This window comes from Sander lucioperca, chromosome 14 (genome assembly GCF_008315115.2).
Source record: "Sander lucioperca isolate FBNREF2018 chromosome 14, SLUC_FBN_1.2, whole genome shotgun sequence".
In the NCBI taxonomy this organism is placed as follows: domain Eukaryota; kingdom Metazoa; phylum Chordata; class Actinopteri; order Perciformes; family Percidae; genus Sander; species Sander lucioperca.
Genome location: NC_050186.1, coordinates 20,754,845 through 20,780,643, shown reverse-complemented (window position 1 = coordinate 20,780,643; position 25,799 = coordinate 20,754,845). Strand labels below are relative to the sequence as shown.

Below are 25,799 nucleotides of genomic sequence, written 5' to 3'. Positions count from 1 at the left end.
GGGTACCCTTGGGGTACAGTACTAGGGAACAAAAAAAGTTACCTATACTGTACGCCCCACAGTTTTTGTAGCATATTATAACTGTACACTTTTCCCCAAGCCTCAGTTTTCCAAAATTGTACCATGGGCGTGCCTAAAGGGGTGGCACCACATCCCCCACCCCCTTTTTTCAATTTAGGACTAAGAGACAGTACATTAGCATTACATTAAAAGTGTACTCATTTAGATTTGTTCGCTGTTCCTGTTTGTCTGAATTTTTGTTTTCATCACATGTACCTCAGTGTAGATTTGAGTGGTCGAAGTACACTTCTGTAAGTTTGGAACGGCACACAGGTTAAGTGTGTAAGATGTGAATAAACATAGTTAAAAAAAAAAGTGTACTAATTCAAGGGTTACCAACTTGTACACCAGTGTGTACTTCTGCAGTTGGCCTTGGCAGTGCGTAGGTGTAAAGATTGTTGAGTAGCTCACATCCATATATTTACAATACAGCCACAATTTATTTTACAAATTGTTTTAAGGCTGATTTTGCAGGCTGACTGCACAGGACACACATTACACAAGTTTTTACACCTTGAAGCCACATTTTGGAGTAAAGAGTGCGTAGAAACAAGAGAAGTTGAAACAGATCACTAAAAGTAATGGATGAGGGTTGAAATGTTCAGCAATGCCACTCCAAGTGTCAGGGCAAAAGAAAAATAGGCCTCAACAATTCCAGTACCACTGCAGTAACAACATCCACATTTGTTAAGTCCATTATTTTAAATTGAAATGAACACATTTGGAACATGGCAGGTGGGGTCAAAGCAGTAGTTGAATTTGATACAGCTGTGGGGGGGTACATCAATCAGAAAAGGTTGGGAACCACTGAAGTAACTGCATACGGTCTCTATTTCACATATAATTACTGACAAATTACACAGCTCTTTTAAGGACACTTGCTATTAGATTATTAGGAACAAACGACCCAGTAAAATTAGGTGCTAACTAGTCTTTTCCTCGTTTCCATTCAGGGTTTAAGATCAGTTTTGCATTTCCCACAAGCCATTGTCACTTAAGCACTGTGGATTGTATCGTTTGGTATAAGTTCACAGGTTTTTTCATTTAATGCGTCACCCGTCTTGTATTTTTGGCTGCTAGCAGCCTGTTTACAGAGTGTTGAGTACCAGAGTGCAGCTCAGGTGACCACAAACACCAAACTGACCCACATTTGGCCTCCATCAGTCAGGCTTGTGAGCTTCATGCTCCACTGTATCACCTTCCTCCCTCTGGACTGGACCTCCTCCAGGGTTGACAGCCAAGACCTCAGGATACAAGTGTGATCCAGCAGCAGCAACATTGCACCTTTACCCTTAATTGTAACTGGACTGGCTTCAGCGCAGGAGCACTGACACAAGTCAGGCAGGCTGAGGTGGTAGTTAATCAACTGCTCAGGGCTCAGCTGGAGTATTTCAGGGTGTATACAATGCATCAGTATGACTGAATTAAGTTAAACTATCCTCATGTTATTTGATTAACTATGTGTTCTTTGTAATTGTCCACAAGCTGTAACTTAAATTCAACTTCATATATGCAATCATGCTATAAAGCGTAAAGCTCTACTTCAACTCCTACGAACTCCTCAATACCACAGGTTTAAATTAACTCACGTAAACGGGTGATCGTCCATATTGCAAGGAATACAAACAACAAAACTCAGGTTTATATAATTTATTGTTTATATAATTTATTATTAAAACAAAAGTGCATCCCTCCTCTGGACTACGAGCTGCTTGTCCTCCTGCTGGATGCCTCCTAGTACTGCGTCTGCTCCACCACCTACAGCTCTGCAAATGGAGAAGGAAAAGAAAAAAGTTTTTTGTGAGATTATTAAACTGTAATGATTCAATAGTCCAGCTGCCAGTGTGGTCTTCAATATGACATACATCACAGCTTATGAAGTGTTTTCCTGTATAGGTTTTCTAGATTTACTTTTGTAAAAAGCGGTTTCTATAGCACAAAGATATTTCACGTCAGCATCTGAATGATTAACTGCAGAGGAACTAACATGGAAGTCATCCTGGCATCGCCACAGTGCAGTTGCTGAGTCTCCTGCGGCTCTGGCATTGTATCAGACATCAGTCTTCATTTTACCTACAAACCAGAAAGAAAAGACCAACTGTTATTACTTTTCAAATGAATTTACATAAAATAACATTTACTACTTCTTAAATGTCCTGCACACCCTGACTGGCATGTAATGGATGATTGATCTGACTTAAGTTGTCCCCCCAAACAAGTTCAACAAAACCAACACCTGTGTTGTTGTTATACCATGGGTTAGCGGAGGCCATCGATTTTACCCATCAGTTTGTTTACGGGATGAAAGAAGTTGTGTAGTTGACGCTTTTTATGGCTCTAGAGGGACCTGCATGAAATTACCTCAAGTGATTTCACTTAAGGCAGCGTCGATTAGGTCTTAGGAATACAAGTCTGAAAATTCCTCTGTAGGTCGCTTCTTATCTCTGCTTGAGGCTAGCGGCTTCAGGGTAAATTAGCCGCTACTGGTACTCTGGAAATCCAGAGTTCTCGCGAGAGCACAATTTGAAATTTGCTCAGCAAGTCACTCTGGCATTGAGTAATGATGCTCATTAACTATGCCCTTGTAGCAGAGCTGCACCAATCACATCGGTGTATCCGATATAGGCGTGCCTGAGGCGAGCTAAACAGATGACGACAGTTTAATCTACCAGTTAGCTCTGCTGGTAGCTAAGCGTATGGGGCTAGGGATACGTCACCCCGTGTATTGTTGCGATTGGTTGTAGTGTTATCCAATTGCGTGCAGTGAGATTTTCAAATGCATGCTTGATGCTGCCCCTCGAGTTGGGCCATTTTCATTACTCAATGCCAGACCCTTAATCTTTCAGATTTGGGTCTGGATTTCCAGGCTACACTACTGGCACAACACGCCTAAATCTCACAACTGAACTGTCAAGAGTCAAATTGCATTGTGGGTAATGTAGTCACAAGGTTTCGACAAGGAAGAAGAATGCATGGAATAAAAAAAAAAAATTAAGAAAATTGCTGGTTCTGCTGCATCGATTTTGATATTGTATTTCAATGTCCATCATGACTCGAGAATGGTACAGGAGTGCAAAGCTATATGGTGGAGGACTCTTTTAAAGGAAAACATGTGTCTCTAGTTTATAAAGACTGCTGGGTTCTTTCAAAGCCCACACATTGCATAATAATAACCACTGGGGATCTTACCCTGGCTTAACGGTGTGGACTGTCAGCCTCCATCGACTGGTCGAGGCTCCTGTGACGAGAAACAAACAATGAGAGCCTGGCAGTGAACTGGTCAGCAGGTTTCTATCATTACCTTTTCACACACACACACACACACACTATTTAAAAGGTTGCCATCTTTAAGAAAAGACAAAATGAGTGTGTTTTATGTGTGCATGTGTTTGTGCGAGTGTGAAGATTCAACGTTATGTATTAGTTGTAAATATGAGTTATGAAGTTATGTGAACCTGCATTATAAGAAAATAATAGTGTATGTAAATGTGACAAGTACAAATATGTTGTATGCATTGTGTAATAAAGTTAAAATACAGGTTTTAGAAAGGCATCTCAGCAAGATCCATTTGTTTAGAAACTGCAGACAAGACAAATTCATGACAACAACGTTGAGATCTGTTGCAAACCTCGGGGAAGGTAATTCTGTTACAAAGCCTTGTGAAGCTGGACTTCGTACTGACACATCAGGGGTGTCACTGCAAAAGTACCCAAACAGAGCTGGGAGTTGTACCATGAAGCTTGTAGAGAAGTAGAGACCTGGTCATTTTCAGTGTCAGTCGTGCAGACTTTGGGCAGTGCCCTTTTAGATGAGGCCATTAGAGGCCAAAAGGGTTATTCTGGCATCACACTCAGAGACAGGACATTTTGGCCAATCAGGACTGAGGACTTAATTAGAAAATGGATCACAGTGCAGACAGATACATCTCGACAGCCTCCAGGGCTTGATACATGGCATTGGCTGAGAAGTGTGGTTCCCTCTTGATCAAGGAGAACCATAAACTTCACCACGGTCCTTTACAGCTACTAGACAACACCTCCGTACGAGCTACAAAAGGGAAAACGCCACCGTCGTGATGTACTGTGTTTCCACAATGACTGGCTGGTCACTGGCAGGACAGGGCATTCAGGTTTAACATGAAGAGTGACAAAATATGAGCAGTAAGATGTACTGAGAGGAAAGGAAAGCAATCAAGTCCAGCACTACTGCAAAATTATTCTCACAGAAGAACTACTTGTCTCTCCATTTTACTCCTTCCATCCCTTCAAGAGGATGTGAAATAACCGGAAACTAAAAGTCAATATATTTTAGCTGTGTCTGGTAAGTCTGCTCTACAAACCACTTAAGCCTAAAATCTCAACAACCATCATTTAGATCAGGTTTTTGTTTGTTTTTTATAAAGTTTGTAGATATTTATTTTCACTCTGGTGCTCTACCCAAGGGAAAGATCTTGAAGGGCGTTGCCCTGTTACACTGTCTAAAAACATATACTGATAGAAGTACGTTGCGATTCACTGCGTTACGATGCAGGTTGCAACTTCTTTACATTTTAGCAAATTAGTACCATAAAAAGTATGGTGCATTAGCAGCTCCCGTTTTACCCCTGGATGTACACACAACTATTACTGGATTACTTTAACACTTAGGACAACTTTACAAACGTGATGACTCTCAGGATTTAAGTTATAAAAAGGAGGATATTTGTTTCTTTCTATAATTCCTAAGCAGATTGATGACATTCACTTGTGATGGACATCAAATATGCGATATCCTTGGGAAGTGCAAGTAACACTAAATCTCAAAATATGTACATAACGTCTGTGTTGAGACTTGACTGAGCTATGACTCCAAGAAAGGTGATCTAGGCGATATAATAAATCCAAAGTTTATAGACAGAGGTTGTATGGAAAGTGAAGAGAAACTGCTCAACATGAACTCAGGAAATGGAAGTATATATAAATAAAATACTCCATCTAACTAAACATAAGAAGTCACAAAGGTTGTGGTCTAAGGATCAAACTGCATTGAGCAGTATACATTTTCTACATCCCCACCCAGAGCAACCCAAGCAGTATGTGACGTTTCACTTCAAAGCTGCAAAGAGATCCCAACCCGGTACCACAACATATCGTTTATAGTTTTACAGACATTTCACAGCCAGAGACAGAGGACAGGAGTGGTGACAACAGATAGAGCAGTTCTGTCAATTACTAAAGGTCAATGCCATGTTTACATAACTGAGTGAAAGTGCAAACTTCTTTTAACATTTAAACAGTTTGAATGATTTTTAGAATATTCCATGGTTCAGCGATCCACATTAGGACTACTGTACTTTAAATTTATATAAAAAGATTAGTCTGCACATGTGCTATAGTTTCTGAAAAGACAAAAAAACTACTCAAATCTATTTAGAATTAAAACGGGTATCAAACCAGAAATAGATTTCTGTAGTTTTTGATCAGACACAGCACTATTTGATTGTTAAAGATGTAAAAGAGGTGCAGCACAAAGACAAAACTACCAGGTTCTTACAGTAGAAAATGGCATCTATGAGTTAGGCTTCGTTGACTCCCCCCCCGTTCGTTCATTGTTGCAAACAACCTGCCTATTACCAAAGCTAATTATTTAATTTGGCAAAAAAGTTCAGCAAACATCACCAAAGAAATCCGCAAAAGCTGAATGAGAACTGATATGTTGTACAAGGTTGAAGCTTTCTAATGCTTTAAAAATGACTAAATACATGTTTGATGTTGCTTGAATACTTCAAGCACCGAAAAAAACGGCTTCTCTTGATTTCTAGTGTTCACAAAAGGCAGAAGCACTGTATCGCACACCTCTAGTTAGAAACTAGTGTTGAACCAGTGACTCAGCAGTCCATACATAGTACCTTTCATGCATACATACAGAGAAGCCAAAGTACTACAACCACACACACACACACACACACAGCACGGGCTATACATCCACGCACAAAAAGGTTGAACAGAAATCTGCACTGTGATGCCATTCTTTGCAAGTGTGATGCCAGAAGCCCTGTAAACGTCACTGTGAGCAGTGATGTGGTGTAAGAGAGGACAGAGAGAAGAGTTTTGAGAGAACTGTGCATCTTGTATTGTAAACATGGATGGGACACTTACCTTACTTGTTCAGCTGATCTGTGTAAGCATACCTCTGGCTGCAGTGCAAACAAGTCCAGGCTTTACTGTCCACTGACTTCTGCAGAACTACTCATCGTCAATGTAACCCAACTGCAGAGAAGAGCCTCTACTGTGGACTGGGGTCGCCTGTCTTTGATAAGCTGGCTGACAGCAGCTAATTCACGTCTCATTTACCCAAAGACATTAACACACACACACACACACACACACACACACACACACACTCAAACACACAAACAAAAACAGACACATACAGTCAAACACACACAAACACGCCATCCTCTCTTCAACCGTAAGGTGCATGGGACTTCCTGCCTCAGGTAGATGGTGAATAGGAGGTCGGTCAGGGTTACTACTTGCAGTTTTTACCAACAGCTTTCAGGGTCAGGAATTCTCCACAAAAGAAGAACAAATATGGGTGTTGACGGGGTTAAAAGCAATGAGGCCTTTAAACAAATCTCAACTAAGAACTTCTCTTTAGGCATGTCAGCGTCAGAAGTTTGCTTTTTAATTATTACTTCAATAACAAAGTCAAAATGTGTTGCAATAGGGGACATCCCTGTTCCGCACCACGCGGATTACAGATTTACAGTCTGTTGACTATGAAGTTCTTTCAAAAGAATGTCACTCAATTAGGGCTGGGCGATAAGTCGATGTATGACGTCAAAATGATATTAAAATGTCCCATCGCATATATTTTTCTATAGTTTCTAGCCCCGTTTACACGAAGGGAAGACGCAGATATTTTCCTGCGGTTTGGCCTCTCATTTACACGAAAACCCAGTTTTTTTAATCACAGAAAACTATTATTTCTAAAAACTCCGGCCAAAGTGGAGATTGTGGAAAACTTCGTTTGCACGTAAACTGAGACAAACGGAGGTTTAGGCAGCCGAGAGAGAGAAAGAGGAAGTGAGTCGTTGCTGTTGCTATTTTCGGGATTCTGATTGGCTAACTTCTTGTTACACTGCCACCTACAGGTGTGGCATGCTCTTGACAGCATATATACACGGGTACATGTAAACGAATACTTTTCTGAAAACAGAGGTTCTAAATGTCCGTTTATGAAAATAGCCGGCCACGTGTAAACGTAGTCTCTATCGCGATGTCGAAAACCCAGCAGCCAAACTGTGTTAATGCAATATTTACATCATTTGGACGGCGCATTATATTCTGATTCTTGCATGTTATGTTTTGGCTGAAGTTTTTAATAAAATGAGAAAATACTCAATACAATACTGTACTTTTCATTTGTATGTATTTAATTCACACAGGAGTGTACAAAAAAATAGGCTTCACCTTCGTTATTTCGGATAGATAATTTATTGAATTAGCAGAAACCATGCTTATATAGGGATATATATTGTTATTGAGATATGAAATGACATATCGGGATAGAAGGTTTTGGCCATATCGCCCAGCCCGAGTTGCAAAAGGAACAATCCCCGTTTCGAACCTCTACGTTATAGTTTACTCCAATGATGCTATTAAAGTGTTTGCAATAAGGGGCCTCCCTGTTCTGAACCTCCTAAATAGTCACTGTGTCAGTCTGTCAAGTGGGCTTAAATCTGCCTTTATATAAACCTCGACAAAGAACTTCTCCTGAAAAATGTCAGTGACAAAGCTTTGATTTCCATGTTTACTCCATCAAAATTTGCTGCAACAAGTCCCTGTCCCTCTATATTAGAGTGAACCTCCAATAGCATCAAAGTTTGGTTCACATTTTTGCTCCAATAAAGTCAAAATGTGTTGGCAATATAAGTGGACATCCCTGTTTTAAACATCCTGAATATAGTTGCTAAATAATTCCTAAAGAACTTCTCTTCAAGAATGTCATCAAAAATGCTATTTTTACTTCACGCAAAGTCCAAATGTGTTGGCCAGAGGGGACTCCCCTGTTCCAAATCTTATGTACTTACTGTGTAGTCTGTTAAGCGCTATCTTTAAAGAAATATTGACGATGAACTAATCTTAAAAAAAAAAATGTCAACAACGCAAGTCAAAATGTGCTGCAGTAGGGGTGGTTTAGTGATCTTAGCACAGTCGGTTCAATCTTATTTATTTGTGCAAGAAGAACGGCCAAATGAGTCACACTACAGTCTTAAGCTATGGCCACCACCACCTATAATAATCAATAAGTGCATATCTTTCAAAAATTGGTGCTGTTCGGTCCTCGAGAGTGACAGCGTTTCATTAACAAGAAAAGAAGCTACAGACTTTGAATTTCTTGGTTTGGAAAGTTCCTTCTCATAGTCCAACACCTTTAAAGATGGTCAAACCTGTTAAAGAAAAACAAATTGTACACAACACCAACACACAGACATAACATTACAAGTTTTAAAAGTTACACTTAGGTCACGTCAATGAGCACTTGTACTATTTTGCAGAATGTCAGATGCTGTGTGGAGAACAGCTCTGCTCGACTACCAAAGCCCTAAATTAGCCTAATATTGTTGCTTAAATACTTCTAACACTATACACAAAAGGACATCAGTCATTTAAAATTGTGTTAGCTGCAGATTCAACTTCAATCTTTTACACTTTTTAATAACTTTGTCTTACTAACTCCAAAGTTTTGGCAGTCATCTGTTTTGCCTTCCCCCCACTCTAGTTTTTCCATTTGCAAAATCCCTTCCAGAAGTTGTATTTTAGTCAGAAAATCCAGTTAAAAATCTGTCCATTGAGTCAGACACTTGGCAGTCACCATTTACGAAAGAGCACTACATAAGTGAATCCAAAGGGATTTTGTTGTTGCGCTATTCTCATTGTCACTCTATATAAGTGATTAAAGGCTTATGGATTGGTTAGAAAAGGGAATTGCCACACTGGGGGATCTGTATCTTGGTGGCATATTGAAATCCTTTGAGGATGTGGTACAGCAATTTGAAAAACCTAGGTCTCCATTTTTATTTTAGATATTTGCAACTTCGCCATCTGTTTCAGGGGATTTTTGGATCCAGTTCTTCAGCACCAAAGACACCAGAATGTTTAGATAGGGCGTTGTTGAAATATGGAAAAGGTCACGAGGCTCTGGGTATTATTCTATGCTTATGTGGAACCTGGGGGATAGAGCCTGGACAGCCCTCAAAAAGACATGGGAAAGGGATCTGAGTATTACACTGGATGATGAGTGGGACCGAACCTGTAGGAATATTAAAATTGTCACGCTTAGTGAGGGTACGCCTCAATCAGTTCAAGATTATGCATCGCTTCTATTTGACTCCCTCCAGACTGTTAAGAATTGGTCTGAAAGACACATCAAATAGTTGGAAATGTAAGACAGAGGACGGCCATTTACTTCATGTCCTATGGTCCTGTGATAAGGTCCAGTAATTTTGGACCGGGATACATGATAACCTATGTCGGATTGTAGGGACCCAGGTTCCATTCAGTCCAAGATTATTTGTTCTGGGAGATGGGTCAATCCTAAGCAGGTGGATAAGCACATAAGAAGCTGGGTCCAGACTAGTTTAACGCTAGCCGGACAGATTCTTTTAAGAGGATGGAGGAATGAAGGGGTGCTGTCAATTCAAGAGTGGGCTTGTGAGATGGCGGTGTTTGAAAAATGTCAAAAAGGTTTTCTAGATTGGAGGTCTATACTAAAAAATGGGTAAAGTACCTGAGCTTTCTGGAGTGCTCTTAAGAAGCTTTGTGCTGGGGAGAAACGTGTATGATGGGCTTATGGTGTTGTCATTTATAGATGTTTGTTTGGTTTGTTGTCTATTTTTTTACCGTTTTGTTGGATGGTCTTGTTGTGGTTGCCGTCATCTTTTCTTGGTTTTTGTCTGGGTGGGTGGTGATGAACAGGGAGGGATGTGTTCATGTTGGAAATTGTATGTTTTGTATGTTAAAAAGTTAAAAATTGTTAATAAAAAAAAGAAAGAAAATTAGTCATCTACAAATTAAACATAACTAGCTATTCAAAAATCAAATCTGGAATAACCTCAATGGTGAACGTGGCTAGGTAAATTAAAGCTCTTTTTTTTTGTCTGTAATCTTAATAAATACACCAGCATTGATTAACAAACAATGGTTGTAAACTGGTTCCAGACTAAACTTATTTGTTAATGATTCTCTTCAAAAAAAATTTGGTTTAACCATAGACTGTATAAAATATGGACATCGTCTCTGTGATGTCACCCAGAGAGCCAAAATGAAGCACAAAGAAGATGGCTCCCAGTGGCTCAGGCCGTCGCCATCTTCGCAGTACTGACGTCTGCTAATACAAAAATGGGCAAAGAGGTGGAGCCTAGATGGAGCTGAGGCAGGTTGAAGGAAGCCTACAGTCTATGCTCACCTCCTGCGACAGCTAGGGTTGGGTATCGTTTGAGTTTTTTCCAACAACAGTGCTAAAAGTATACTTTAAAAAAAAAAAAAAAAAGGTGACGGTGCCTAAACCGATTTAAAAAATAACTTTAAAAAATAAAAATAATAGAGCACAAAACAGCCAGTGACATTAAATCACGGCTTGTTTATTGGCGATATGGCCGAATTTAAAAAAAAAAATATTTAAAATGTCATACCAACAGCTTATAAATATAACTCATTTTACCAGATCAATTGCTGTTAAATGACAAAAAGAAGAATAACTAGATTTTACAATAACTTTGATGAATGCACCATGATCTTACAAGTTGCAAGTGAACACGCCATTAGGTCTAGTCTGTGTTTGTCCGACAGCAGCAGTGGCCATGGGCCAATGGGTGAGTTATAACAAAATAATCAAGGTGGAACTTAGCTATAGAGACATTAAAGAGTACACAAAATCCATTTAGTTGCATTTTAGTCATGTTCTTGTCTTTAAAAAAGAAAAACAAAAACAACTGTGTAGTCGTTCAATCTTCTGGGTTAGAAAATACCTCATGCAAGAAGAATGCCACAAAGCTAAATCAGCACCATTACTCAACTGTGTATCCATGAGACATTGGGTCAAAGGCAAATGTGTTGGCTAAAATTGGCATCATGGTTTTAATCATCTATATATTGTACTGTTGTAAATAAGGGCTGACACCTTCCAGTTGTTGGGCGACATGTTCTTGCCCGACCAAATTCTCTCTTGTCCAACCAAATTCTCACTGGTCAGACAATCACTGGTGTTACTTTTACTTTTTTTTTTTTTTAGCCTCGTCTAGAATATCCGCAAAAGTAAAAATGTCGGCACAAGGTAGAGTACTTGCTCTGGCCCTTGCCCTGGATGAAGGGAAGGCTAAGGGACATAGGGAGAGAGGACGCACCCCTGGTCTATGTGGCCAGCTGTATACATTTTTACTTCATTGATGTCACTCAGCACTTGTCCCACCCCTCCTTCACTGTGATTGGACATCTGGGTAAAATAGTGCCAGTGATGAGTGCAGCGTTTTACCCAGTTACACACTAACTCTCGGCGACCAGAAAAGAAAATGCCAAATGTGCAGAGCTCAGCACAGGATAAATAGGCACCTCAGCATGTAGCATAGTGTAAATACACATCTATCCCATGGCAAATAATGCTGGCCTCAGGTAAAAGTGTTTTGGTGGACAATGTTACGAGGTAGAGTTCACTCAGTGCACATTATCTACCCCCCCCCCCACCAGTCCATTAGTTGAAAAGTAGAATTTCAGCCATCCAAGAAACAGTTGACTATCCTATTGTGAATCTTAAGTAGTCCAGTGTTTAGGTTTCTTTTCTAAAGCATTCCTGACTCCACACTATACAGCCACAAATCTTTAAAGCTGGTCAAACCTGTTAAAGAAAAAATGTACATGACACAAACACACGCAACATTACAGATGAACACTCCATGATATCCAATTCTATTACCAAGTGTCTGCAGTCTTCTGTTTCGCAGCCACTTCAGATGCGTGTTGCAGGGTTTTCAGATGCCAAATGAAGAAAGAGGATTTACTTCGGATATTTTTTTTTATAACAAAGCAATCCTTATATTTAGTTATAGTGCAGGGTCATCATACTGTGCACAGGAGAAATGCTACAAGTCATTTTAAAGTTTCTTGATGTCTTAACATATTCCAAAGTTTTGGCAGCTACAGAACTACTATAGGATGCATTGTGGTCATCCAGTTATAGGTCCAAATGATGTTCAAAGTCAGCCATTGGACAATTATTTACAAAAGAGCACTATACAAGTGACTCCAAATCTAAGACTGTTTCAAAAACTGTACTGTAAGGAGACTTGTCAACTACACGTAATGTAAAAACACCTTCAGCAGTCGACAGAATCAGTCAAGCTAGTGCCAGGAAAAAACAAAGAGCCCTGCTTCATCTCATCATATTCTCCATTTCCATATATATATATATATATATATATATATATATATATATATATATAAAAAAATAAAAAAAACAAATCAAGTGAAACAATTACACTTTAAAATGAAATGTGCTCAATCTTAAAAGTTGTAATTAATACAAGAATACTTACACTCACTTTTACAGCCCGTCTCCTCCTACCACAAAACTCTGAGAAATGCTTGCTGAGGCAAGCCAGTGTCCATTTGCTGCCAAAGTGATGCCAAAATACCTCAGAACAGGTACTGACATGATTCATGGGGAGAGGCCAGATTGGGCAGCAGAGTAAAAATGTTAATTTCAGCTGCAGGAAGCCCTTAACAATGAGTGTTTTAAAAGTTGTTCTTTCTTATGATAACATGTTCATAATATGACCGTTTATTTATATAGCAGGCCTTTCAATTTACAGAATTTTGTTACAATCTTTGATCCAAATGTCAGAGGGTAGCTCACCATCAACATTAAAAACAAATTTGGTAAGTCAATTGTTCAATTATGCTTTAATTGTTCCCCATTTTGAAGGCTCTGCATCTTGGGCAGAAGGCAGCCACGACAGGTGTATAATAACATTGTTAAATGTTCCGTTTTCTTTCAATACTGTTTGTGGCCTCTTGCGTCTTATAATATTGCCACAGATAACATTAATGCAACTACAGCTTAACACATATTGTTTCCTGAAATGCAGAAAGGTGCTGGTGAGCTCTAAATGGTAATGATATGAATCAGTGGGAAAACAACAAATTGAAGCAAGATCTGAGGAAAATAACAAAATGAAAGCACCGTGTCCCCGGCTGTAAGGCTCGGTTATTACCAGCAGATAAATACAGAGAAAACTTCTTTCAGCCATGTTGGTTTATGCATTCAGCTACATAATGTACCTGTGCAACACAATATTCAATTAGAATTCACAGCGTAAAATGGTATTAGATTATTAAACCAATAATCAGTTTTCCTTTTGTGAAGTGACAAGATGTAAAAGGGAATTCAAAAAGGGGAAAAGGTGGAGCAGAGACGGGCCACATGTTCCACTGCAATAGTGCCATATTGATGTGGTTTACCTTGCTTTGGGCAAAGTCTGGATATCTTGTCTTCTTACAGGTCCAGCACAAGGAATGCTCATCACAGTACAAAAGTACAACTTGTGCAAAGGTAGGATTTATATCTATTTTCCAACATTGGCTGTTTGCTGACTGATATGCAACACTAGTGTCATGCAGCTCTAAAAAAAATCATGACTGCATTCATGTTGAATTAACAGCAACATTTTAAATGTATTATAGGGCTGCAGCCTGCAACTAAGTACTATTTTGATAATCGAATAATCTGTCCGATTACTTTGATTCATTGATTACTTGAATACATTCAAACAGTAACATTCCTTGTCTGCTTGTACAATGCTCTTTTGAACATTTACAGTTACAATGTTTAAGTTAATAATCGCTGATGTAAAGGCAGGTCCTCCACAATAAAAAAAAGAATTAAATAAATGATGCAGCCATGCACTGAGAATAAAATGGAAACGTAACGTTAACTGATATGGACCATTTCAGTTTTAAACGTAAACATTCTAAATGTGTCCCAGTTTTTTGTTGCAGCCAGCCCAAGAAAACTATACACACACACACACTGCAACCAAGGGAATTATTATAGTTTTTTTTTGTCCATCAAAACATACACAGGAAGTGAACATGGACCACATCTGTTGCCTTGCAATGCCAGTGAAACGGTCTATGTATTTGATTAGACCATGCTCAAGATTCTGTTGTGAAGAAATAAATGATTCACCTTAGGCTGCCTCAGTCTAATGGCATGAAATATTCAAACACGATTACAGTTTAACATGACGGATAAAATACCTTCTGTCTGTTTGCTCTCCGTTTTGTGATGGATTTAAACAGCCTGGCATTAGCTTTATGAAACATTAGCTCTAAAATAGCATTAGTGTTATCAGGGGTGTTGACTTTAAAAAGGTTAGCTTTGTCAGAAGCCCAACAACGTTGTCCCATTACATATTTTTTTTTTTTTTTAAATATGTTAAGGTTACCATTTTGATCCATAGATGGAACAAATTTATACATTTATTCTTTAGTTTCTGGTAGTCAACATGCCTTCAAAACTGACCACAATGCATGTTTGCAATCCAACTGAGCCCTTTGCCTGTCATGCAAAGTCACATTTACTCATGCTTACAAATAGTGGAACTATGGTACGGGCATTTGAGTCAGATACAAGTTTGTCAATGAAGTAAAGACTTCCTTTTGTGTTCCTTTAACATACAAACTGGTGACCTCTGTTGTAACCAAAAATAAGTCCATAACTGAACTGAATATGGCTACATTTACATGCAGGTTTGTGAAGGACCATTGGTTTAAATCGTTAAAACAGTAACCGGTGCCCAACTATATACTGTAGCCACTAAGGTGACTGAGGTTGAGGTTATTGGCTTCCTTATTTGCAGTTACACTTGTCAGGGCTGTCAGCATTAATCGTGATGCGATAAGGGCCGAGCATAACGCTTTTTTTTTTTTTTTTCTTCTTCTTTTAAATCGCATGCTGCCATTTATCAATTTATTTTACATTTCACTCGGCTTTGTGTCGTGCCTGACAACACCCCTTAGCTGTTCTAAAATCACTAGAATCTATGGCCTCTTGGAGCTAGGCTACTATTTTGACCCTTTACTTATCAAGCTGCCATACTTCCTCCTAACACATCCTACTGCTGCAGGCTGCAGGCATGATGGAGAAAGACAGCAGCAACACAATTCTGAATGGTGCTTTTTATTTTCCAAAACTCCCGGACGGCTCAGTAGACAAGTCGAAAGCCATATGCACATTGTGTAAAGCTGAATTAAAATATCACTGAAGCACATCAAGCTTGAGCTACCACCTAGGAGCTAAGCATAGTACAGTTAACGTGACTCAGGTTGATGCTAGCGGGCTCAGGCAAAGCAGTATTTTTGGAGAGTGCTACTTGCCGACCTGTGGATGAAACCAAATCCAAAAAAAAATTACTACAGCTCTTGCGAAATGGGTGAAATAATAAACAAATACAAATATTAAAGTCAAGTTCATAAAGTAACTTTCTTTGCATTCATTTGATTCCCAATCAAGATACACTGGTAATAATTGCTTTCCATTGTTAATATGTACTTTAAACAGTTCTGAAATGCAAAATAGATTTTTAATCATGTGATAAAACATGTGATTAACTATAGAAATTCAGCGATTGTGATCAAGAAAAAATGAATCGTTTGACAGCCCTAATTATTATTATTATTATTATTATTATTATTATTATTATTATTATTATTATTATTATTATTATTCCAAAAGAACAGAGGCTAAAAGCTCAATGATGTCCAATAACGCATCATTAACCAAGGTCATCAAAAGCCTAATTCCTTACTCCGGAGCCTAATTGTTTTGAAATTGTGATCTCATCCATTCAACTAATGGTCCAAGATGCCAACAGTATCAGGAAGTTTTATTTTGGCGGCCCATCTGCAAGAATTGGCTATTTTGCTAATAAAACAGCAAAAAAAGGGTGGGCGTGGCAATCCCTTTATTATTATTTGGACTGCATGTAAACATAGTCAATATCCTCTAAACGTGCACACAAGACGCACGATGTGGACTGACGAGAGGGTTTCCACTTGGCTACCCACACACACACACACACACACTATACCAGAGGCTTTCTTAAAGGATCTATGTAGTATTTCTGCTTTCCTGAAGCACAACTGTAAAAGCAGTTACTGTATACCAATGGCTGAAACATGGTTAACAACTCAGTGCAGGCACTTAAGTTTGAAAATAGCTTTAAAGCGTAAAGGGGAGACAGTATTTGTGGAGAGAAATTGAAAGTTGCGTAGTAAAAATGTGTAATAAATTGAGTCTTGTGTACAGTTTACATGTGCTGGGTGCCATCTAGTCTATAGACTTCTCAGCAGATGCTAAATGTCTTACCAGTGCCTATATTTTGCTTATTTGCTACGTACACTGACATTTTTTTTTTTTTTTTTTTGAGTTTGCCGATTGTGGTGGTGTCAGCCCGTTATCTGAATTTGATGGCAAGAAAATACAGAAGCAAAGGACGGGAGTGGGGCATTTGTAGCAAGCATTTCTCCAGGCAGCGCCACGTGCTGGTGGTCAGGACTGCGGCAGAGATAACACATAGACCCTTTAAGACCTAATGTGGCAGATGTATCCACATTGTTTACAAACAACCAATTGTTGGCATTTGGTTGCTTTTCAAACGTACTGTATGTTTCAACTTCTGGGAATAAATGTTAACGGTTTGTCCTGATAGAACCAATGTCTCTTTATTATAATACATGCTTTGACTCCAAATGTATGGCACAAAACACAGCCATAGAAGGTCGAGAAAAATGTTACAGTTATTACTTCACGGCGACTCACAGAGCATAATACATCTGAAAAAAAATGATACATGGGTCAGAAAGAACTAACGATCACACGAGGGTGTCCCATCTTTCCATACTACTGACAATACAAAATAAAAAAGGAAAAAATTGACTGTCATAAAATGAGTAAATTGTCAGGCTAAAATGTAGCAACAATTTAAACTTAAATACAAGAAATGCGACTCAACATGTTTGTTGAGGAGAATCTATACAAAGGGTGCTGCTGGGAGCATCAAAGAGCAGCGTTTAAAAACGGGGTTTCTTAGCCGGACCATCAAACTCTTCGCGGACCCTGCCGAACCCGGGGTTACCAGGACCCATTCCCCTAGGACCACCCTGGGCGAAGCGCTCGTTGCGCTGTGGGGTGGGGGGACAATTTGCCAGGGAGGCAGATAGTGGTGGTAAGATATGGATTAAGTGCGCAAGCACAAAGTTCATGTCCATATGGAAGTGTATAAAAAGGTACGCCAATAGAGGTGATTTGTTTTATATTGTGAGGTATACAACACAACCAGCAGGAGACACATCCGAAGAAACCGTTCGTTCCAATATGAAGGTCCACAGGTGCCACAGGTTACATACGGAAAAGGAAGAGAGGGTAATGCTTTCGTTAGTCAGTGCCTACCTAGTATGGTCTCTCCAGTGCATGCCAAGACTAGCCTATAGCCTAGCCTTACTACTTCGTAGGTCTAGCATTTTGTAAATGCTGCCCATGTTTCCCCCAAGATCATTGAATACAGCAACATATCAATGTCTTGATAGAGGTATTCATAAAAAATATATAAAGGTTATACATAAGAGCCAAACATTCTTAAATTAGTTACATTTAAGAAAAGATTTAACAAAGATATGAAATGAATTGCCATCAAAAACCAATTCATGCTTAATTAGTTCCAATGTTTCCTAAACAGAAATTATGGTGTATTAATCTACTGTCCAGCTTTCACAGCACCTCCTATGGCACTGCAGTGATCAAATGGAAAGAAAAAAAACTTGCCCCAAATGTGACGAGAATCTGAAGTATAGGGACTGTACCAAAAATACATGTGTAGAATATCGGCACAGTAAAATGTAAACATTCACAAGACATTCAGCACAACCATTTCTCCAACAAGAAATGACTATGTGCCAGTTCAGACACGCTGTGAAACTCAAAATAGTGTGAGAAAGAATGAAAGTCTCAAAAGCCAAAACTCCAACAGAGGAGGCTCAAGACTACAGTGGAACAATATGGTAAGAACGGAACATACAAAGTAATGTAGTATGTATGAATGTAGAATATGAATATATCCTGAACTGGATCTGCAACAATCTGCTCAGCCGACTATATTATAAGACTTTTACTGAGCTTCACATTTATGTGACTATAAAACTGTCAATTTGCACTCTCCATGCAACTTCATGGATTGTGAAAATAATGCATCGCCAACATCAACACTGCCAACAAGCTGGAACCTAAAAAAGATTTTTAGATCCTAAGAAAGCCTTTTCTACACTGACAGTAAAAGAAAATGGTGCTTCAAGACTAAATTATTAGGGCATGCTATATTAGCATGAATAAACAAAGTAGATTTTTTTAAAGCTACTAATGTGAGGCACACCATTTTTCAAATACAAAACATTTCTATAAATTGAAGCATATACTGTACAGTAGAGATGGGTCTTGATTTTAAAATCTTCAAAGTTAAATTTATATACACTTAAAAAAAAAAAATTGTGCAACAATCCTCCTGCCCAAAAAATAACTTTCCTCTTGATTTTACGGTGGTGGTAAAACATGTTTTCCCGACGAGGGCAGTATAGCATTTGCTACAGCGCTGTTAGATGCTACTGTACAAATAGGAAACGCATCAGACTACTACAGACAATTAGGTGCAGTGCGGTGACCAGATGGCAGATGCAACCACATGGTTTGTGTGTTGAAGCTTGAACCGGTTGTTTAACGAGAGTGAATGTGCAAACAAGGCTGAGAGTCCAATTCCAGGCTCAGTGTTGGCTAGCATCATGTTGTTGCTTTTCTGTTTAGTCCACAGTGTTTAAGCAGCGGTCGAAAGCACATTTGCCAGTTATGAAAAAGTTGTGAATGAAACTGTGTGCACGCCTGGGGTGTCTTAGAACAGTCGATTCCATCTCTACTGTACAGTTAGTACAAAGGTTGTATATAAACCTCAAAGCTTGAGTAATTTGTTAAGTATCCTGGAAATGCTTTTGATTGCATTTCACCTAAAATGTTAACACACACATTTAACTGTTCTTACAGTCAACTGTAATCCAGAAACCAACCCAATATTGGTACTACAATTCTGCCAGACACATAGATCTCAAGTTTAGTCCAGTATTCCCCAATATCATCCTAATCACAAATGGTCACAAGGATTTGCCTGCCCCCATCAATTTATATTGCTGTAATATACAATTTAGACAATTGTTTCCAAGATTTAATGCCTTACACCGTCAGCCTGCACTAAAAGCATTTTAAATGCTCAAAAAGATGTTGATGAGAAGGTAAAGTTTGCTGATCCAGACAATGAACTACACACCTACTTCAAGTCTCAAATTGGCTTGTAGCACAAAAGGAGTTTTACACAAGATTTCACACTGCCACCCAAAAATACACGTAGCCTGTTCATATACAACTTCCTTTCTTCTCATGACAGATTATGCATAAAACTGCTAGCACAGTATGAAAAAGGTCATTTAAAACTAAATGAGCACATTGTCAACAGTTAAGGGGAAAAAAACTCTGGTAGATGACATTCTGACTCCAGTCAAGAAAAGGTGCCTGTCCAGCTCACATGAGACAGGGCTTGCAATAGCAATCCACTACACAAACAGTGTGATAACAGTGAGCAGAGCCCCTGAAGTCTGTCTACAGCTTACACAGAGCACATTGCAAAACAATTTCTTATGATTTAGTGCAGGTTGACGGTTTCGCTGCTAAAAAAGTTGTAATACTCAGGTGAAGGTAACTGAGGGGGCTTGGCTTACCTTTGAAAGAAACCCTATCATGCAGGCAGCATTTCTCACATTCAACAACCAACGAGCCACCCAAAGACAGCTGGGAGCACAAATCATTCATAACTTCCCATCCTGCTTGGCCAGCTGGCCTTCATGTTCTAAGATCAGCTGGGAGCCTCTCCAACAAAAAGGAAATCCGAATACAGACTACATTAACTACTGATCTTCCAAAAGGTGGGATACGTTACCATTTCGTTGCTCATCAAGCCTGCTGAAGCTGGTCCCATTCCCTGCTGTCCTTCAAAGCCCAGTCCACCCATGGAGAACTTCTGGTTGGAACCACCAAAGGGCATATCTAACAAACAAAAAACACAGTCAAATGCCTATACTGCACTTGAAATAAATGCTTCAGACAAACTCCTAATGCAGCATGTTGGCTGCAAAGCTGATGTAACAATTACAGAATTTCCTTAGATATCAGTGTTATTTCAAAACAGAATCACACATTAGTTGAATCCGTTTGGTCAACCCATCTTCGAATAATTTTTTCCCCATTTGCAACATCGTCTTGAAATTGTTCCACACAGACACGAGTTGTCCGGTGTATTTTGCCCCATCTGTTTAAGCTCGCAAAAACACCATTATTGGCAGAGAAACATGTTGTGACTATCGCTTGGCGTTTTGGCTTAGCGCCGCAAAGACGATTGTGATTGGTTTAAAAAAAGAATTCGCTTTCCCGGTGATGTAGCCAGACGCTGCTCCAGCACTGTCAATTGAATCGCCTTATACTGAGAAATGTTGAGCTCACTCTCAGAGCCCATTAAGAGTTTTTTTCCCTTTCTAAAAAAAAAGTAACCTCAATGAACTGACTAATAATAATAAAAAAAAAAAAAAAAAAAAAAAACTTACCACCCATGCCCAAAGCGCCACCGGGATTCATTCTCATTTCCCTGTCCCTCTGTAATGAAAAAAGAAATTAAATTGGACAAATATTGATGAAATCTCGCTTCATTGCATATATGCAATAGTCTTGTTTTCTAGTGTGAAGTTTAACTCACATCCATAAAGTTGCCCATCCTGTAGTTCTCATCACGTTTGCGGCGCATCTGTTCTTCTATCTCCCTATTGCGAATCATCTCCTCTTCCCGCCGGCGGCGCTCCTCTTCTTGTCTGTTCACAAAATGGAAAACATGTGATCCATGTTTAGCATAAAATGAACAAATCTGATTTTATATTCATATCTCAAAAAAAACAAGGAACAATGGAAGGAGTATTGTGTTTATGAGAGGACGACCACATGACTTACATCTGCCTCAATCAACAACCAAACAGACTTTTAATAAATACCTGATCTGCATCTCCTTCCTCTTTTGCATCTCCTTACTGTGCAATTCCTCCATGCGCCGCAGTTCCTCCTGTCGCCTCAGCAAATCTGTAAGGAAAAATGAACACAACACAACACAACAGATGTAATTGTGGCACTTGAACACTAAGGTACTCCACATTATGAGAGTGACACGCATGTTTTCTAGTGATAAATAGCAGATATTATAAATATAATCAAATAGCTGCAGGCCTTTGGACAACAATATCACTACACTTGCCTTGTCTGAGCAGGTTGGCCTGGTGCTCGTGGTATGCGTCCTCCATCTCGCTCTCCAGCTTCTCACGGGCCTCGCGCATGTTCTTCTCCACCTGCTGCCTCTGCTGTTTCTCCATGTCATCCAGGGACTTCCAGCGCTTGGAGTACTCATATTCGAACGTGCCGGGACGAGCAAAGCGAGGAGGTTCCTCACGCTCTCTATAGACACAATATACCAATGTTAGGTAACCTGATTGTATCCACACCATATACTGATTAGCCAAGACTAATGCCATTTCAAAAGAATGCAGGAAACTTATGAGTGAATAAACGCTCTATAGTTATAAAGGTGCCTGAACAGCAGTAGCAAAACATTTAACCAGTATGGTAATGCTGACAATATTGTGATTAGTAGTCCACTTCATACAGTGAGCAATATGGATAGGTGCCTGTTGCCAGTGTTGAAGGCCACAGACAACATCCTTTCTCTACCTCCCCTTGATTTACACAGGTCAACATCTGCTACTCCACACAAAGATTGATTTTTTTTTTTCAACCGCTGCCATCCCTGAACCTCACCCCCCAACCCCCCACACACACATCACACCATCTGTTGCTCACAAAACAATGACTTCTAGAATGACATAATAACATGCATAATAAAAGAGAGACACAAGTTAACCTTATTTAACTCAAAATGGCTCTACTTATCCCTACAAAAGCAAATGGGTGGGGACAAACAGTGATTTGCTTACGCTTGATATCTGGGGTTCTTCTGTGCCAGTTTTTCTGGAAGACCATCTTCATCATCAAACTGCTCCAGAGGCTCGACGACAATAGGCCGGGGTGACCTGAAAAGGGTGAAACAAAGAAGATGAATAAGCAACGGGTTCAAGCACCTTTTATTGAGGCGTATAGACTCATTATGCACACGTCTGCTTTTACTTACGTGGTAAGGAGGAAGACACCCTCGTTGCACCGATCAAGGGCTTTTCTAGCTGCCGGTTTGGAGGCAAACTCTACAATACCCTTGCCTGTGGCACGCCCGCGGTCATCTACAATGACAATGGCCCTCTCAACCATTCCAAACTGTGAGAAAGCTTCTTCCAGGAGCTCATTGGAAACAAACGGTGACAGATTTTTCACAGACAAAGCTGCGGAGTGTGTGGCAAATCGGACACGCAAGGGTCTGTTTTTCATTGGCGTGTCATCCAACTCTGCCTTTGCTATCTCTGCAAGTGCACGGGACTCCTACAAGAACACAAATGTACCATGACTATTAAGGGATCTGTTAAGCACGAAATCAACATAACAAAATTCTAACACTGAAAGTAGTGCTTAATAACACATCACAGATGTAAAACTGGACCTCACATTCTTACGTCTATTGTAGTAATCATTACACAAATCAACTATGACAATCTTGTATATTTAAGGAGTTTATGTCTTACCAATCGGATGAAACCAAAGCCTTTGCTTTTGTTGATAAAGACCTCGCTAGGCTCTCCGTATTTTGCGAACAGTCTCTTGAAATCCTCCTCTGTGATGTCGTTGGGCAGGTTTCCAATGAACAGACGACACCGCTGTGTGTACGTCTTCTCACCGGGTTTCAGCAGCATGGAGAGCGTTGCCCTAAACGCCTGTCGATTGATCAACGATGTAACGTTAACATTAAAACTCTAAAAATATATGTGCTACACCAAATAAATGTAAACAGACAAGAACACACACAAAAAGGAAAGGCTAAAAGGCTAGCTTATGTTCAAATAATTATGTCTTTGTTTGCTTGCTCACGTAACACTGCCCATCCCCCATTCACTGTGGGTGCTCAGAGGACAAATAAGCTTGACCTATATTTTATGACGTTAATTCAAGGCAACCTAGTGTACAAGAGATTACTCAAGAAACATGGGAGTCGGTGTAAAAACAAACAGCAACCTGCATGTTCTTTGTTTTACCAGAACACATTCTGCATGGACGGATTTTAGACAAGATGGCGGATAGCTAAAGCGAATAATCTATGGTGCGCGTGATTTTAGTCACCGCTTGTTTGTGCGTGAGAGATGAGATTTCTACGCTCATCTAGTGTTTATTTTTTAAAGAATAGTCAATAAGACAGGAGAGATTTTTCCCTCTTACACTCGGTCTTTAAATATATAAATATGACTGATGAGTAATATTACAAACAATAAGCCGTTAGGAGAATATAGTAACACTCCGCCTTTTCGGACTGCACTGTGTTTCAAATCGAGCGTACTGTCCGTACTGAATAAGCTAGCTAGCTATTTAGCTAACGTTTGCGAACAACAATGACTGTCGATGACATTAACGGCAGAAAATACATTGGAAAATAATAAAAAAACAGACCTTTGACTGGCTCGCATCTGACTCGGCTGCATCGTTGTCTGTGGCCATTTTCTCTGGCTCCTGTCTGGGCTTTATCGCCGGTGGCCCGGAGTTCTGGCCTTGGTAATGGCCTGTCTTCTGGCCTTGATAAGGGCCTGTCTTTTGGCCTTGATAAGGACCAGAAGACTGGCCTTGTTGGGGGCCAGACTTTGGACCTTGGTGGGGACCAGCTTTGGGGCCTTGTTGCGGACCAGCTTTGGGGCCTTGTTGGGGACCAGCTTTGGGGCCTTGTTGGGGACCAGCTTTGGGGCCTTGTTGGGGACCAGACTTCGGGCTCTGTTGTGGTGGAGGCTGCTGCTTCTGTCCGTTAGCATTTCCTGCCGGTGACGCCAGCTGCTGGTTCTTGGTTTCCAGTTTAACGTTAGGTGGAGGGGAGGTCATGTTAGGTTTCGGCGGTGGTGACTGAATCTTCGGCTGAGGCGCAGGGGTTGTCGGTGTCTGCTGGGCCGGGGCCGGTGCCGGTTTCTGCTGCTGCTGCTGCTGCATTGGGCCTTTCATGGTGAGAGCCGGGCCAGGGCTTGGCGGAGGCATAATAGGCAGCGACTGTGGCTTCTGGGGAGTCTGTGGTCCCTGATTGGGCGATCTGTTGAAGTTATTATTTGCTCCCCTTCTGTTTTGGTTCTGATTCTGGAAAGGATGGTTCCTGAAATGTGGGCTTCCCATTAGCCCACCCCGCATCGGGCCGCCAGGCCCACCTCCCCCTCTGCGTTGCTGAAAATTATTCATACCAAAACCGCCGCGATTATTGTTGAATCGAGACATTGATCCTTATATCAACAAACACTATAATTAAAATACAAAAATGTTATAAATTTGCTCCGTAACAACGGTCTTCTAACTGCAGGTCGAGCTCCTCAAAATGGCGACTAACGGTTGTGCCTAGAGGAGTTTTTCTCTCTCCAGTACAGTGAGCGCCGCCCCGATGAGTTCATTGGTCCGCTGCTCAGCAGGAGGAGTCACCAGGGGCGTAGGAAGTCTTTTGAAGGATCCAGCTCATTTGGATAATTCGTTCTCTTATTTCAGCACTCATTCGGGTCTGATTTCAGTGATTTAGGAACACGTTAAACTTGACTGCAGTGTACCAATATTACTGATGTAAAAAAAAAAAAAAAAAAAAAAAAAAAACTTCAGTAGCATCAGAAAACATTACTTATAGAAATGTTGGGTTAGTTACAGTTTTAGTCCGCATATTAAAATATCTGTGAATTATATTAAGATAGTGGGTTTTGGAGTATTATTATTTGTACATGTTAAAAGAAAACACAGCAGGAATTTTACACCTATTACTTCTTGCTGTTGTGGAAGAAAAAAACAACAGCTGCACAGTATAGTGTACCCTAAAAGAAAAACCTAGAAACAAACTATTCATTCACCATGGACCAATTACAAAAAAATAAACTTTGTAAGCTTAAAAAGCATACAAATATAACCACTTAAACCTTTGGGCTTATGAATAAATATTTCCTCCATATTGGGCTTGGCTTTGTCCACATTTGATCTTGATGAGACATAAGATATACAGAGATAATATTTGTCTCCCTTTGCCAAATAGAACCATTCAGTTCAAAAATAACTTTTTGGCCAATCACTTCCCCCAAACCCATTAACCATGGCCACTTATTTTAGAGCTATATCTACATTGTTTGTTTCAAAATGCCACACAGTGATCCTAGTTCCGTCACCAACATTAGCCTTCAAGCTAAAAATGATCAACTGTAAATCTTTCTTTAATCTGAGTTAACTGAGTTCTAATAGTGTACCCATTTAAACTCTAATCCACTTATGTCAACCCTTTTGAATATAGTTTTAGTTACTGAAATATGCTTATTGATTGCAGACCAGTATATTAAGCAAGTTTGCAGAGGTAAGATTATATGAGATAGTATATTTAAAAAAGGTAAGGAACCTTTGACCTCCTGCTAGTGGA

The 25,799-nt window shown here is 39.8% G+C and overlaps 1 protein-coding gene and 1 long non-coding RNA gene across 5 annotated transcripts; one reads left to right on the top strand and one right to left on the bottom strand.

Annotated features, from left to right (window-relative positions):
- Positions 1–1,695: 1,695 nt before the first annotated feature.
- Positions 1,696–24,765, bottom strand: sfpq (splicing factor proline/glutamine-rich). 4 transcript variants are annotated; one of them, XR_004104322.2, is made up of 12 exons: positions 23,834–24,764; positions 22,918–23,106; positions 22,416–22,717; positions 22,222–22,317; positions 21,489–21,685; positions 21,232–21,316; positions 20,943–21,054; positions 20,794–20,842; positions 20,133–20,239; positions 3,250–3,298; positions 2,048–2,133; positions 1,696–1,826 (listed from the first exon to the last, which is right to left on the bottom strand). XR_004104322.2 is itself a non-coding variant. In XM_031295641.2 (11 exons), the coding sequence occupies exons 1-11, from the start codon at positions 24,632–24,634 to the stop codon at positions 17,173–17,175; spliced, it is 1,977 nt and encodes a 658-aa protein (XP_031151501.1). In that variant the 5' UTR covers positions 24,635–24,765. The 4 variants fall into 4 exon arrangements, 3 of the variants coding, with proteins under 3 accessions (XP_031151500.1, XP_031151501.1, XP_035847305.1); XM_031295641.2 differs by lacking the exons at positions 1,696–1,826; positions 2,048–2,133; positions 3,250–3,298 and adding an exon at positions 17,173–17,283 and having other exon boundaries at positions 23,834–24,027; positions 24,100–24,765; XM_035991412.1 differs by lacking the exons at positions 1,696–1,826; positions 2,048–2,133; positions 3,250–3,298 and adding an exon at positions 17,173–17,283 and having other exon boundaries at positions 23,834–24,175; positions 24,338–24,764.
- On the top strand, positions 9,960–10,239 carry LOC116047106. The gene is made up of 2 exons (XR_004104323.2): positions 9,960–10,062; positions 10,133–10,239. It is a non-coding gene; the product is annotated as an uncharacterized LOC116047106 (long non-coding RNA).
- Positions 24,766–25,799: the final 1,034 nt, after the last annotated feature.

What these genes read in the sequence shown, in the direction of transcription:
- sfpq (XM_031295640.2), bottom strand. Translation starts at nt 24,634, where the DNA reads ATGTCTCGATTCAACAATAATCGCGGCGGTTTTGGTATGAATAATTTT. An exon ending in AGGAAGGAGATGCAGATCAG is followed by an intron (nt 21,055 to 21,231) that starts GTATTTATTAAA and finishes TTTTGTGAACAG; the next exon opens with ACAAGAAGAGGAGCGCCGCC. An exon ending in GCTTGATGAGCAACGAAATG is followed by an intron (nt 17,284 to 20,132) that starts GTAACGTATCCC and finishes CCCACCCCACAG; the next exon opens with CGCAACGAGCGCTTCGCCCA.